At 36.0% G+C, this 16,031-nt stretch overlaps 1 protein-coding gene across 1 annotated transcript in view; it reads right to left on the bottom strand.

Moving 5' to 3' along the window:
• Positions 1 to 14,575, bottom strand: part of eya2 (EYA transcriptional coactivator and phosphatase 2) — a 29,805-nt gene extending 15,230 nt beyond the window's left edge. The window contains exons 1-5 of the mRNA XM_056750386.1: positions 14,316 to 14,575; positions 2,458 to 2,511; positions 1,515 to 1,555; positions 1,274 to 1,389; positions 1,074 to 1,190 (exon numbers count right to left, since the gene is read on the bottom strand). Of these exons, the coding sequence (XP_056606364.1) occupies positions 1,074 to 1,190; positions 1,274 to 1,379 (223 nt within the window). The 5' untranslated portion in view covers positions 1,380 to 1,389; positions 1,515 to 1,555; positions 2,458 to 2,511; positions 14,316 to 14,575. The remainder of the gene's footprint in view (positions 1 to 1,073; positions 1,191 to 1,273; positions 1,390 to 1,514; positions 1,556 to 2,457; positions 2,512 to 14,315) is intronic.
• Positions 14,576 to 16,031: the final 1,456 nt, after the last annotated feature.

The raw sequence follows: 16,031 nt of genomic DNA, 5'->3' as shown, positions 1-16,031 counted from the left end.
GATTTCATTGTGTCCAGCAGTACTAATGGACAAATATTTTAAAGGTTTTGTTACATAAAACAAGGTGGTACTGTATGTCTGTAATGCTTCCCTTTGAGTAGCAAAAATCAGGCAAAGATGCAAACGCAGCCGGAAAATGATTGACCATTGGATCCCAAGAGGAAAAATCACAACGACTTTAGAGAAACAAACTTTTACGAATATTGTATAAACTTGTCACATCTATGATATTTGTGAACTTGGACAACGAATATTATACGACTATTTTCCGATTTTTACACACTCTGAAAGCTGAATAAATAAGATTTCTATTGATGTATGAGTTGTTAGAAAAAGACAATATCTGTCTGAGATACAACCGTTTGAAGCTGAGATATCTAAATATTGATAAAATCGGCTCTGAAGTTGTTAATCTAAGGCACTGTGACAGGACATCCACTCACACAAATAAAGTTTTTTTTATATTTAAAGTAGAAAATTTACAAAATATCTTCATGGAACATGATCTTTACTTCATATCCTAATGAATTTTGGCATAAAATAAAATAAATCTATAATTTTGACCCATACAATGTATTTTTGTCTTTTACTAAAACTGTTCCTCTGCTTCTTAAGACTGTTTTTGTGATCCAGGGTCACATTTAGTTCTCTACTAACCATAATCCTCACCAGTCATCCACCAATCAGAGACTTGTGGACAAACTTTGAACAAAATCATGTACTTTGTTTTGAAAGTTTTATCAATTCATTTATCTTATTTATTGAGAAATTTAGAAGAAATCTGGCATTTTTGTAACACTTGGTATTAAGGGACACTTGGTGTTCACAGCATAGGTAAGAAAATTATCAAAAAATGCCAAAAAATTAAGCTATAAAACCCTGTTTTCTATCAATTATTTCTATTTACTTCTATACTTTGTCTGTGATTTTAGTTCTGAAATGTGTTATTCTATAAAACTGTCTTGCTGCAATGCAGAAATGTGAAAAGTGACATCGAAATGTTTTTTTCAGTTGTTGTCTTGTAAATAATAAAGACGAATGAATTTAGTGTTGGGGGTATGGTTGAGACTGACCGTGTGTTGAGTAACTGTACAGCGCTTGACTCTGAGGACTTCCGCTGAAGTTTGACGTGTAGCCCAGTAAACTGTTCTGACCCGGTGAATGACTCAAACCGTCTTCTGTCTTTATATCTGATGATGAGAGAGACATGTGAGCATGTTCTGCAGCTGAAGTATGCACTGTTTAGGGAGGAAGGGAAGTCACATGTACTCACTATATGATGATGTCATACTGTAACTCTGTGAAGGGTGTGTGTATGCTGCATACGGTCCTGCTGTCGGTAAAGCCGGGCTGTACTGCGTCTGTCCGTAAGCAGCCATATCTCTTCACCTGTATACAGGTAACAAGTCGCGGTTGAGTTTTATACTGTACATAATGTCAATGTTGAATTGATATGTTGAAGTTGAGAATGAATGGTTTTAATGCATAAATAAAATACGGAAAATGTCACTCACTTCTTTTAAAATTGTTGCCTGATGTGTTTGTCTTGTGGCCCCTGTGAACACAACATATTTAAATCATTCATTTTCTGAATAATCATGAATGCACTACATGAAATATGCTCAAGGTGTTAAAAACGTTCTTAAAAACGAAAAGTACAGTAAGAGATATTTATTTTTTAATAATTTATTTTCAGTTACTTCTGATGTAATTAAACTGAATACTGTGTGTTATATATGTGTGTGCAATAGTGGAATTGACATCTAAAGGATCTTTAATGAAGTATTCTCACATTTGTTATACTTTAGTCACTTAATAATAATACTTTGTTGTTTCATATTATTGATTCGAATGAATAAAAAGAGCCGTTACATTTCAATCCTTGAATCACTATTGATATAAGATATAGAAAGTAATTAATGATAAGTAATTAAATACGTTTTGGAGAGAGTCATGTCCACAGTAATCTAATTATACTGAACATTGAATATGTAATAAGAAACTAGTAATGAATTACTTTTCCATTAAACTTAATACTGTGTGTAATATATGTGTGTGCGATAGAGGAACTGACATCAAAATTTGTGCTTTAATGCATAATTCTCGCACTTGTTATACTTTAGTCAATTAATAAGTCTACTTTATGCAGCTTTATATTATTTATTTGAATGAATAAAAAGAGCCATTTCATGTTTATCCGTGAATCACTACTGATGTAGGATATAGAAAATAATTATTGATAACAGGTTATTAAATACTTTTTGGAGAGAGTATCTTGTACTGTATTCAAATTACACTGTTGAATATTTAATAAGTAACTAGTAATTGATTATTTTTTCAGAGTAACTTACCCCACACTTGAGAAGAAATAAGTATCCAAAACTAAGTTTCCCAACTTTTATTTTTAAGAGTGCATGATCAACAGAAAAAATGATGAAGTATGAAGTTTATTCAGACCTGTGAATGAGGGCAGTTTGGCGTTACACTTCCTCTTTTACACCATCAGCTGTCCTGAAAAATCACACAAACGTTTGTTAGAAAATCACCTCGGGCACAGCAGCACGACGCTCGTGTCCGTGAGGTACACTATGAAGAAATGTTCTGAACGTGAACATGAAAATGCACAAAGAACAATCGCTGTTTAATGGTGCTTGAATAACTAGCAGCATTTCTGCATGACAGGTCCAAACGCACACATAATTAGAATTCTGAGATACAGACAACAGTGAAACGCTTGTTTGTAGAAACCTGCTCGGTGGGACGCTTTCCTGGAACACAACAATGTAGAACCTGCTCTCTCGACTTGCCGTCGCTCGGCACAGAAAACCACAGGCGCTGCGACGTGCCAACGCTTCAACCAGTAACAACAGAAGACGGGTGAGAGAGGGGTTCGTTTTTGGGCATGAAATAGAAACGGATCTGAATGATATACAGGAAACACATGCACTCATAATGACCTTTGACCCTTAGATGCCTCACGTAGCCTCACGAGAGAAGGCATGTGAATGTATGCAACAGTTGAAAAGAAACACAAATTCAGATCTCATTTGACTTATTCTGACAGTTTAGATGAATAATGCCCGGCGTCTGCGGTGTGGACGAACTCTACGAATGTTTGAAACAAGCAAAGACAACATTTCTGTGTTCTCAGCAAACAGTTATGACACTGCCGTACAGACGCACTTACGGATGAAAAACATATCGTGTGACTATCACTGCGACAGCACGGCTGGAATCATTTCAATATTGAGGAAACGTGTCAGGAAAGGTGCAGAATGTCGGTGATGAGGTGTTATTCTGTGCCACTTGGTTCACCAAAAATATATAAAAAATTAAAACTATGGAAAAAATATATGAAATAAAAATCGCATGCATTATTCATAGGGCTGTTAAACGATTAATCGCATCCAGAATAAAGGTTTGTGTTTACATAATATATATCTGTGTACTGAGCATATTCATTTTGTATTTATAAAGACAAAACATACACATACTTGTTCTCTATATATTTAGGAAATTTTAATTGTATTAATTTATATTTACCAATAATTGAAATTCTAAATCAAAGTTGATCAATTGTAATATTTTCTATTTTTCTTAAATATATTCATTTAAGTGTATGTTTTCATAAATACAAAATTAATATGCACAATAGACTGTATATTATATATTATTATTATAATATATGATGTAAGCACAAACTTTTATTTTGGATGCGATTAATCAAGATTGCCCAATTTTTTGTATAAATTTAAATAACATATTATTCGTAAGTATGCACAGGTCTTTTTGTGCATTGAAACTACTGTTTAAAAACTCACACAAAACTGTTTTAAGACATTGAATTGTAAAGTCTACAGCCCGCTTTTATTCACATGAGGGGGAGGATAAACGATTCATCCTTCGAATTGTGTCTAAACACAAACACACTTTCTTATGTTTTCAGAGAACAGAATCTCCAGGTCAGAAAGGCACGGTGATCATTTTGGAACACCCGCTGACGCTCCACAGAGTCACACAGGTAACAAAAATGTTTCTCCAGAAAATACAGAGAAACAAGGGAAAACAGAGTGAGCAAACACGGAGCGCTGACTTCCTGTGATGCTCCGCGTGTTTCCTGCCGAGCGTGTCCCGGAGCGAGAGGGCATGAGAAAGAACGCTCTACCCCCTCTCACAGAGGTAAAGTGAGCTTAAACAAACCCCGGACGAGGCACGGCCCGTCCTCGGCGCTTCACCTGGCCTCAGCGCTGTTCTGCTAGCATTTGCTTTTTTCACGGCTATCGTATTGCGCTTGCATCAGTGTGCGCTGACGCATGCGAGTTTCATTTTACCCAGAATGTATTTCTTCGCAACAACTTGAGCGTGAATAAATCAATGAGATTCTCAACTGTTTTAAACAAGAGGAAATTTAGACAGGACAACAGAGGATCGGACAACCCGGAACCAGAAAACCAGTCTTAAGTAGCAGTGGAACACTTTTAGTAAAATACATTGTACGGGTCAAAATGATTGATTTTTCTTTTCTGCCAAAAATCTTTGGAATGTTAAGATCATGTTTCATTTAGAAAGTTTGTAAATGTCCTATCTTTAATATATCAAACTTTATTTCTGTGAGTGATATGCTATGCCAAGAACTTCATTTGGACAACTTTAAAGGTGATTTTCTCAATATTTGGATTTTCCAGATTTTCAAATAGTCCAAATATCGTCCTATCATAACAAACCGAACATCAATGGAAAGCTATTTATTCAGCTCTAAGATGATGTGTAATTCTCAATTTCGAAAAATGTACCCTTTTTTGTTTTGTTGTAACACATTTATAATCACGGATAAGATCTCTTCAATATCTCAATCGTTTCTCCTAGACACAGGTGAGATTAAATAGAGAGCAAATGGACAAATTTTGCTTAAGTCTCTTGAGAAAACAAGACAGAAATCTGACAAATGTGTCTGTCATTAGAGTTTGAGTGGAGATATCGACAATGTGTCAAACTGAGCTCAGTTTGTCAAGTCATCAATCAAGAGTCAATATTATAAAAAATCTCAATATGAACTTTTCTCATCAAATCAGATAGTTTAAACTTTACAATCTACATTCATTTACACCTTCATGCTCTTCATGTGTTAACACAATTACATTTGATATCATTTTTATCTTTTCTGAGCAATTTTTGGAGAATCATCTGAGACCGAGTTGAGGCTTAAAGAGATACTTCACCCAAGAAAGTTAAATTCTGTCATCCTTGACTAGCCTTTGAGTCCTATATAAATGTCTTTGTTCAGATGAGCACAGAGAAAGATATTTGGAAGAAGGCTTACAATCGGGCAGATTTTACCCCCGTTGACTCCCATATTAGGAATTAATACAATGGTAGTCAATGTGGCCCCAGAACTGTTTGCTGTCCTACATTCTTCAAAATATCTTCTTTTGTGTTCAATGGAACCAAAAAAAGAATTTTTTCCTACTATGGGAATCAATGGGGACAAAATCTGTCTGGTTATAAGGATTCCTCCAAATATCTCACTCTTTGTTCATCAGAACAAAGATTTACATTAAGCTTTGGAACAACTCGAACGCGAATAAATGACGACAGAATTTTCATTTTTGGGTGAAGTGTCCCTTTAAATCAAATACATCTGAAAACTCCTGTTGTCTGCTGTTGTTGCATTTACAATCTTGTCTGTATTGTTTTGTAGTAGACACTTGATGTCTAAATGTACGGTTCTGTGTAGCCGGTCGAGAATGAAAATGAAGACCTCTGCGTGTCCTGACAGGAGTATTATGGGAAGCAAAAGGGTCCGGGTTAAAGGAGCAGGTCGGCTAGCTTTGAAACTAATCACCAGCCGTAGCTTTTGCCATATGTCTGCGTGATCTACAGCGAGCTGTGATCTAAACCATTCAATCAAAACCAGTGACCGGTAGCTGAGGGCTATCTCCCATATGGTGCTGTTTCTGTGGGGCGATGGCTTCGCTGGTGACCGTCACACTGCCTGAAGGGAAACGTTGAGGCGGCGTGACCTCTCTACAACAATACAGCACTTCTCCAGCCATCACATTTCAACTCTCTCGCAGCCATCTGCCCTCAGTTCTCTCTAAACTCACGCTGACAGGTACTCCGTTTCTGAGAAAGAATATCAGTTTCACCATTCTAACAGATCTCCTTCTTTCAGATTAATTCACACTTAAATGCGAGTGAAGTGAGTAAGTTTTGTCCTCCTCCTCCGAAGAGTAAAAAACGGTCATGTTAGCAAAACGTTGTTTGAGCAGACTGATGCTGTTATTGATCTGTCTGCTGAGAAGTGACACACTTCACCTTCAGTACACAAAAGAAATATATAAAGTTACATGTTTTAGAGATGTGGAAAGAGGAGCATTTGTCTCAAATCAGCTGTAGCCATGGAAAAATATAAGAGACCATTTCAAACTCCGTTTTTTTCTGGTTTTAAAATGTACAGTATGTGTTTAGGTAAAATTATCATTTTGTTGTTTCGTTCTGTGAATTGCTTACAATATTTCTCCCAAATTCCAAACAAAAATATCATTTCTGTTTGCAGAAAATCCCAACTGTAGAAACAGGTGAAAATAACAGAAAACATACTCTGTATTTTTCAGACCTAAAATGTATTTTTTATATGTGTATATATTTATAATGCATTAAAATTTTTGTTTTAATGTGTTATTTATGCCTTGTAATGCACTTTATAATGTCTCGTAAATAATTGTAAACACGGTTCATACATTATCACTTATCGATTTGCATTTTTATTTGGGTTATAATTCTTTACAACAACATTGTAATGCATCACACCATTTAATAACCATTAATAATACATCACGCCTAAATACTTTAAGCAAAGTCTTACCAACAAGTTCATATTCAAGTAACAGTCATATTTATATAGTATATGTATTTAGGAAAGTAACAAAATCTAATAATCTGGATTTTTATCACAGTTTTGATGTGTCAATGATTAAACATTTGTAATGATCTCTTAATTTTCTCCGGATGAGTTTTATGATAAGAATGTCAAGACATTTCACAAACTGTAGAAAGCTAAACTCTTTTATTAGTTTGTGTCGTAGTTTAGCGGTGTGTTTCACAGTAGGAAAGCATTCGAACATGAATTTTGCTCTTGTTAGCTTGTATCACATTGTGGTCGTGTGTCTCGGGCTGGGCTGTTTTTGTCATGGGAGTATTTCGGTAGTTCATGTGATAAACTGATTTTCATTTCAAACGCACACATGCACGAACAGCTTGTCTGCGGCCGCTTGCCGTTGGGGGACGTGCTGGTCTGTAGAGTCATAAATAAAGAGGGCCGGTCACACGCGTCTGCTCTTTAGTTCACTAATGGAGAGATGGCGGGTAATAAGAGTCTAGTAATGACCCCATGAGATTAGACTGAACGGATCTCTCCGTCCAGAGATTTCATCGCTGCAAAAGCACAGCAGGAGAACTCTTATCATTGATTTACAAATGGTTATCGCTCAGATGTTGTTCTCATTTCTCATTTGTGTTTCAAGTTAGTTTCAGATGTTTTGTCCTGTAATAAATCATGAGACATAAAGACAAATAAGACTTTAATGGGACGCAACGATATATCGCAACCGATATTAATTGGCCGATATTGGATCAATTTAACGGCATTGGCAAATCGGCAATAGCATGAAAAAGGCAGTTTAATTATTTATTAATTAACTTAACAGTTATTATTAATAGTTTATTTATTAACTGCATGTCTGAATATTCCCACGTTTTTTGTTAATTTAAGAAACGTTCAATGTTAAGTCAAATATGAGTTATTGGTAACACTTTACATTAAGGTTCCCTCTATAAAGCATTTATAAATGTGTTCATTGATGATTAATAAGTTAATAACAAATGCATTATAAAGCAGTACTGTATGAATAAAAAGAGGGATTCAAATGTAGTACCTGCCCAATAGAGCCATTTTTAACTCACATGTTATAAACGCTTAATACAATTTTTTATTCATTATTTACTTGACTCGAATGTTGTGTTGTTTGCGATATAGGTCATCAGACTGGACACTGTAGGGTGTTATTGTTTTTTTATACATGCTCTCTATTTGGCAGGTTTTTCATTAGAATCTCTGTTTTAATTCATGCAGTTATAACTGCTTTATAATTTGTAAATGACTTGCTAATCATTAATGAACACATTTATAAATGCTTCATAAAGGGAACCTTAATGTAAAGTGTTACCTAAATATTGGATAGCAAAAATAACCTTTGAAGATTGTCATGTTGTCTTATGTATTTCTATCTTAACTTGCGCCTCTCTTAAAATGTTAAATAGATCCAATTCATGTTCCGTCCAATTAATTGAATGCAGAAAAAAAAACTAGCTAGTATTGTAAAGAACTATGCAATTAACAAATGTCGGAATCTGACGATAGTTGGTTTCGGCCAAAAAACATCCTATCGGTGCATCTTGAAGAGTCTAGAGGTGTGAATGAATGTAGATTGTAGAGGTCAAATCAGATAGATTTGATGAGAAATGTTTGAGTTGATATTGAGATCTGAGCTCAGTTTAACACAATGTTGACATCTTTTCTCAAACTCTGTCAGACACATGTTTCTTTCCTTTTCTCAGGAGAAACATCTGAGACCCAAATGAGACTTCAACAAATGTTTCCATTAGCTTTCGATTTAATCTCCTTACTGTCCAAGCGAATGAATTGAGATATTAAACACATCTGTGATTTTAATTTCTTATACAAGAAGAAACTAAACATAGTATGAGTTTACAAGTTCTGTTCGGATGAGACAAACACAAGAAATGTGCACGCGTGGAAAGTCTCTCATCTCGAACGCTGGGCTATCAGTTTTCTATCCTCCAGATAGACTTTTAATTTATTGGCCGACGTTATTAAAGAGGCTCGACTGCGTGTTCTTGGCCACCGTGTATGTGTGTAACACAAACCGCCTGACATGGTGGGCTCTACTTTCCACATGATGGCCTCTGAGAAGAGAAGGCCACCTTTTCATGCCAGCTTGTACTGAAGGATCCCCAGACTTATGTGTAATCCACCCTCTTCATTCAGATATTTGTCCCATCAGCTCCCAACTTCTCCATCCTCCCCATCCCCCAGCGCTTCTATCGCCGCCCTCCAGGTCCGCCGGACCCTTCACCCCTGGAGCGGTGCCCCGAGACGCGGGTCACGAGCGGGGACAGCTGGCAGACCTCCCAGAAGTCATCGTATGAGAGAAAAGACTTGAGATGTTCGGTCAGACAGAACTCAGTTCCCAGGTAACACATCTGCTCCACGACGGGGGTTCATTGCATTGATCTTCGCGGAACTTAATCTCACCTTCACATTTGTTTTCACTCATTTTATTTGAGTTCGAACGAAAAATATGAACTAAAGCCATGTGTTGCATTGACATATTTAAACATAAAATATACGTTTAAATAAATGTTGAGTTGGGTTCGTAGTTGGTACAATTCATTTTATCATCTGTTATTGGTTCTGATCTTTCAACCTTCAGTCTTAAAAATAAAGGTACTCAAGGTTGTTCACAGCAATGCCTAGAAGAACCATTTTTGGTTCCTCAAAGGACCATTCAGCCAAAGGTTCTTTGAAGAATCATCTCTTTCTCGCTTTCTTATAATCTGAAGAACCCTTTTTCACAACAAAGAACCAACAGAAAGGTTCTTTAGATGGTAAAGATTCTTTATGGAACCAAAAGGTTCTTCTACGGCATCGAAGAACCTTTTTATTCAAACATTTTTTCAGTGTTCAGACAACCTTTGCTCACGATTGACTTCCTGGCTTGCATTGTAAAAATCACGAAATACATTTCTGTATCAAGGAAAGCTGTTAAAAAATGTCCTGCTTCTCTTTCCTCCGGCTGGTTTGCGTGTAAAAACCTGCTCGCGCAGCAGAAAGACCAAATTATGTTCTTTTTCAATTTGTTTAGATTGTCTGAGATCCAAGTTTTCAGACGTTAACTTTATCAAATGATCTTGAGAGAGAACGCAGTTAATCTCTTAAAAATCTCATAATTATGAAGTGATAATGACGGGGTTATTCTCTCTGATGTAGTGATGTTGAGATGTTTAGTGTGAGACCGACGCTTCAGTTTATCAAAGCAACTCTTCAATCGCTTCCAGAGCAGATCATAGAAATATAGTTGTGAAAATCCTTATAAAATCATTTTTAAAATGTGTGGGTGGCAATGTAGGATGATATTTACTGTCATTACATCACATGTATTTGTTTATCAGATGCATTCACCCAAATGAGTTTACAAATTAGAGAGCATTTGAACTTTCGCCTTAGGATGGGTAGACGTGTTTTATAATCCTAGTTTTACTCTTGTCAGTCTTCTGTTTATTCAATTAATACTTTTTATATTTGTACTGTGTTTGCTTCCAAAGAAACACATGATATATATAGCTTGAATATGCTCTTGTTAGATTAAAGCATCTGTCAATGCATGAATGTAAACATCAAACTTAAATTACAGTTTAAAAATGATTGAATTAGTTTGAGTACACTGCACTTGCAAAGTATTAAATTTAAGTGGAATTTTACCTTTTTTCCATAAATGTTGTGATACTTTTACTTTGATATTAAATTATTATTAGGAGGTGTTAATACACAATTTCGGTGATAGAAGCCACCCTTAATTGCCATCACATGTCCGTGTGCGCAAGTGTGCACATACATGCGTGTGTGTGCGCATGCGTAAGTGTGTTTGCGCATGCGTGTGTGATTGCGTGCGTGTGTGTCCACAGCTAAAGAAGCAGCTGTTGTTTGGTGAAAGAATTCGACTATGGAGAGGGGTTGACAGAGAGTCCTCAACTCTGTGTGCGTGTTTGTGTTATCCCCAAAAATGTACCTCAAATGATAATTTTGGACCTTTTGAGGACGTTTTTCAGACATTATTTGGAAATGAAAAATACAGAGAGGTTTGTGTCATGTTGAAGTTTAAGGGCATGGTGGGGGTTTCAGGATACAGTTTGTACTGTATAAAAAGTGTATGGAAAACACAACATCTACAGAACAGAATGTCATTTTGTGGTGAGCTCTCTTTGGCTGTTATGCAACTCGCAACACCTTAGCAACCCCCAGCAATCCCCTGGCAATCAGCCATAATGTTTTAGCATCACTGGGTTACATTTACATGATCAAACTTATGTCTATAGATCTGGACTAGTGCTGTTCTGAAGGTTCTCATGACTTATTCAAAGGACACAGTTACAGTCAAGGGGCTCAAAGTGATGAGTGAAGCCCCCCACAAACCCCTCGCTTTGATCAAACTCAAACACTGAAGCACTCGCGTCTTTCATTACAACCAAATGTCACATTTAGACGCAGTGAAACTGGTTTTGTGTCCTGTGCACAAATGATGAGTAATGTATTATGTGTTTAATACTTAGTTTAGCTTATGCAATGCTTTCCTTAAAGAGTATATCAAAAATAAAAAAAAACATTCAGTAGTCGTTTATTCTACCTAATGTGGTTGTAAAACACAAAACAATTCTTTTGGAACACAAAAGAAGATATTTTGAGAAATGTCTCAGGGGTTTTGTGTTCATACCATGGAAGTGTATGGGTTTCAGTGTTGTTAGACCAACAATCTTCAAAATATCTTCTTTTGTATTCCGAAGAAGAAAGAAACTCACCTCTCATTTTTGTGGCAATATTATTTTGTTTTTGATATAATTATTTGCAGAATATATCCAGTTTCTTTAACCCGGTTTATTCGTCTATTCTTTCTTCTTGATCAGTCCTAAATTCCTCGGAGTAAATTTCTGGATCTTGTGGTTTGGACTGATGACTCTCTGATGATGTGGCAGGGATCTGAAGTCAGACGAGGGCTTCTCGCTACCGATCACGTTACGTGAGCCTCTGGAGGTTTGGGAATCCCTCTATGGGCGCTAGCTAAATATTTTGCTCATTACGAGCAAGGTTATCTTCCATCTGGGGCCTGGAACCTCGGGATCGCTTGACTATTCAAAGCAGAGGCGGGGTTCAAGGCCTTCAGCCTCGCCCTAAATGTGAGAGGTTAACGCCGGCCGGGCCGCAATGAAACGCGCCACGATAAGCTCAGGAAGAACCGCGCTTCCTACGAAAATATTTATCATTCCACAAGCCTTTGGCTACAGAGGACTTTAGGAATTAATGTGTGTTTTTTTAGGAGGGGGTGTCTGGGCTGAACTCAACCCGTCCTCTGCCTCCACCAGGAATCATTCAGCTTATTCACAATTGATGGGGTTAGTAATGAAAGCCATGGTGGTCAGAGACTTTAGTGTGATGGAAGGAGCTTAATATGATGTTAATGTAGACATATATAGAGAGGGTGAGATGTGCACACGGCCTTCATATTTTTTGCGAAAAGAAATGTGCAGGAAAAACATTTGAAGTTTAGTTTAAAAGTTGTGAATTACTTGTTGCTTAAAAAAACGAAGAACTGACTTTTTTTTGACGTTAAGTTTTCTTGACGACCTCATTTGGAGACGACGGGCATCGGTTTCAAACGTACCAGTTTTTTTTCACGAGAGCTAAGATTTTTTATCCTTCATTTTTAAGCAACAGCGAAAGAGATGTCATTGTGTATCATTTCACAACATTTGCCAAAATAATCACAATTTAATTTTTAGAACAAACGTGCACATCTACTTTCAATTAGCAAAGACATAGTAGCTTCTTTCACAAAACTCCACAAATGTCCCCTACAGCAACATAAATCCAGAAAATAATCCCAGAAAATAGAAATAATTTGCTCAATCAATGTCATTACAATTGAGTCTGTTGAGCTTTGGACTGGTGTGGTGCTTTTGTTTCCAATACATAAATATTGAAATATGAAGTGAAAGCTCTGAACAACTATTTTTTCGATGTCAGTGTCTAGTTGGAGATCTCTTCACTGTGGATTGGCAAAACGCTGGAATTGTTGAATAGTGTCCCGAGATGTTGTGAAGAAGCGGGGATTGTGTTGAGATTGGGGTTGTGTGAGAAACTCTTAGTCGATGAATGCATCTCTTTGAAAAATGCTTAGCAAGGAACCCTAAAATTACCTCATTAGCTTCCTGCTTCAGCGACTTCACAGAGTAATGATCCACCTCACCAAATACTGCATCAATCGGCTCAAAACAACCAGAATTTCAACCATGATTGAAAGAAGAGAATGTGTGTTCACACAAACTCACACTACTTAAAATGATATGAGCACAAAATGGAATGAGACAATGCTTCTTAAGAGCTCCAGATTTCAGAAACATTTTTGTAGAAAGTTGCTTTTTTCTATATGATGTGAAAGTGTAGGGCGGAAAATGTTAAACAAAAGGAATAATTTCATGCACTCCGTATAAAGGATCTCTTGGTCAGTATGCTTCTAATTTCAAATTATTAATATAAACTACTAATATTTAACAAGATCTGCTTTTATAGTGTAATGCCATAGTACTTAACAAAAATGATTTCACTTGAATATTAAAATTAAAAACGATTATATTTACTAAGATAAAACACTTTCTGAGGCCTTTTCTAGACAATAAATAACAGGTAATCCACCCAAACAATATTTGAATTTTAATGACTCAAATCATTCATAGAGATGTAAACAAAAATAAAATTAATAAAAATGAATGGTAAAATCTAAAAGCTGAGTCTTTTACATTGACATCTGAATTTAAATGAATTGGTTTCAATACAATTTTCATTAAATGGAACTACTTTTCATTTGTAGAGGGCTTCTGCCTTATGTCATAAATATAAATAAGGGCTATTTGGCAATGCTGTTCTTTGTTTACAGAAATTAGAAGACAATTATTGTCTCTGTTAATTGAATTGTCCTCACAAACTTATAAAAACGAAGCTTCAATATTAAAGGCAAAGTATGTTTTATATTCTGGTGTCACTTGATAATCAGATCAAGCGTCTGTGTGTGCTGCCAAACTTAACAATCTTAACAATATATTTCACTTAAAAAAAATAGGCTGTTCAAATTAAACTGTAGTTTTGTCATTTTAATTGCTTATTTTTAAGCTTGCTGAATGTGTCTAGCAAATTCTAAAACGTGATGCAAAATAAAGATTAGATATTGCTGGGAACGTTGAAATTAGATAAGAATACACTAAATTCAGGCCTTGCGTTATTTTGTTATTTGAATTGTTAAACGTCAGTATTTTAATTGTGTGCTTCTTTATGCATAGAAAACGTTATTTAAAAATGAATGGAAAAGAGTAGAGACAATAACATAAAGATGTCGGATATTTAAGCTTTTACAGTATCGAATATCAATACAATATAAAAACTAGAAACTGAACGAGTGTTCACTTACCATATCTGAAGCAAAAGAATGATGAAGTCAGGCTGGAGTTCAGAGAAGATTTCTCTCCATCCTCTGTGATGTTGATAAACTGATAATAAACCCGTGAAAAGTCTTTATCTCGAGCTGGAGCTGTGTTCATCAGTGGGTAAAATCACGCATCCCGATTTCACGACCTTCACGTATAATGGTTACATATAATGTTTATAGTTATCACGAGTTATCACAATAGATTTTGAATATCTTGTCAGCTGTGGAGATACGTGCGCGGTGTGTGCCCACTACAGTGCGCGTTAATGTGAAGACACGAGAAATACAAGAGCGCGCTGAAGATCCGCCTCCTCGTGCACACGCGTGTCCAACTCTCTGTGCGCGTGGGAGAGAGAGAGAGAGAGAGAGAGAGAGAGAGAGAGAGAGAGAAAGGTGTGTGTGTGTCAGTGTAGGAGTGAGCTAAATCTAAAAAAACTTTCCTTCGGGGACATTCAGGGACAACTCGTTTAAAATATGCAAAGAAAGAATAAAAATAGTATAGGCTAATAAATATATAAATGAAATAAATATAAAACGAAAATGTAAAACTTTAATAAAAAGAAAATGAAATGATATATAATAAAATATAAAACTACATCATCATTTACATCAGTAATAGTTTGTTTACAAAACTGATTTGGACATGCATTCCCAAAAGTGAAAATGCTTAATTTATTTAAAAAGAAATACTTCTAAACATAAAAAATGTTTTCCTTTATGCTTATAGTTCAATGGTTCAATTACACATCAATAATGTTTTTTTGGATTCTAAAAATGATGGTCAGTAGTCCTGTTGGAAGTCTGTCTGTCTGTCTGTCTGTTGTTCATTTCAGTGGTTTAAATGAAATTTTGGACCCTGTGACTGTTTTTAACGTCATTCCAAATGATGTTGAATCATTATGATTTAGTTTTCTTAATATCAAGGCATGGATTGAAATGCTTGTGTTACTGTACCTCAGACTCAAGCAAACTGGCATATCAAATACAAATCAACATGATGTTGACATGAAGTGCGAAACACACATTCTCTTCCTGTTTTAAGAAGTTCCTTTAATATGAACAGTTTTGAGATATAACAAAGAAAATCAGAAGAGCTGACATGCAAACTGATTTAAAACATTATTGTCTAGCACTCTTGCATATGGAAACATGTCATCTATTTTTCTGCAAAGTGATTTTAATTCGGAAACAAATGCACTTTAAACACATTTCATGCTGTGGGTTTTATGTTTGATACACATTATGATGAAAAACAAGATGTTCAGGTCCGACAAGTTATGTTCATCATACTTCCCTTTATTCCGGTACATGTGTGAAATGTGAACTAAATCATCTGATAAGAGTTTTGTGTCAACTATCCAGTAATGTTGTCAATGTTAAATGTTTATTTCCACATTCTCACAAAGGTCAAGGTGTGTTGAATGAACTCTACTTCTTCTTTTTTCAGGGAAACAGCAGTAGAACCGTTTTGTTGAAATACGCACAGAAGTTAAAGTGCGACAACTTGCCCCGCTGCCTCCACACCAGATCTACAGATTCACAGAAATCATCCTCACAATGAGGTACGGGGCAGCACCTTTAACTCGAGGAGCTACAATATCTGAAGGTCACATCAAGTTCAGTCTCTGTTCATGTTAAAAGAAACATTACAGCAGGGATGGTCATCTGGATACAATAAGAGCTGATTCAGATGTGTGT

This window comes from Triplophysa dalaica, chromosome 6 (genome assembly GCF_015846415.1).
Source record: "Triplophysa dalaica isolate WHDGS20190420 chromosome 6, ASM1584641v1, whole genome shotgun sequence".
NCBI lineage: Eukaryota > Metazoa > Chordata > Actinopteri > Cypriniformes > Nemacheilidae > Triplophysa > Triplophysa dalaica.
Note: the sequence above shows the minus strand (reverse complement) of the source record. Positions and strands in the feature narration are given on the sequence as shown.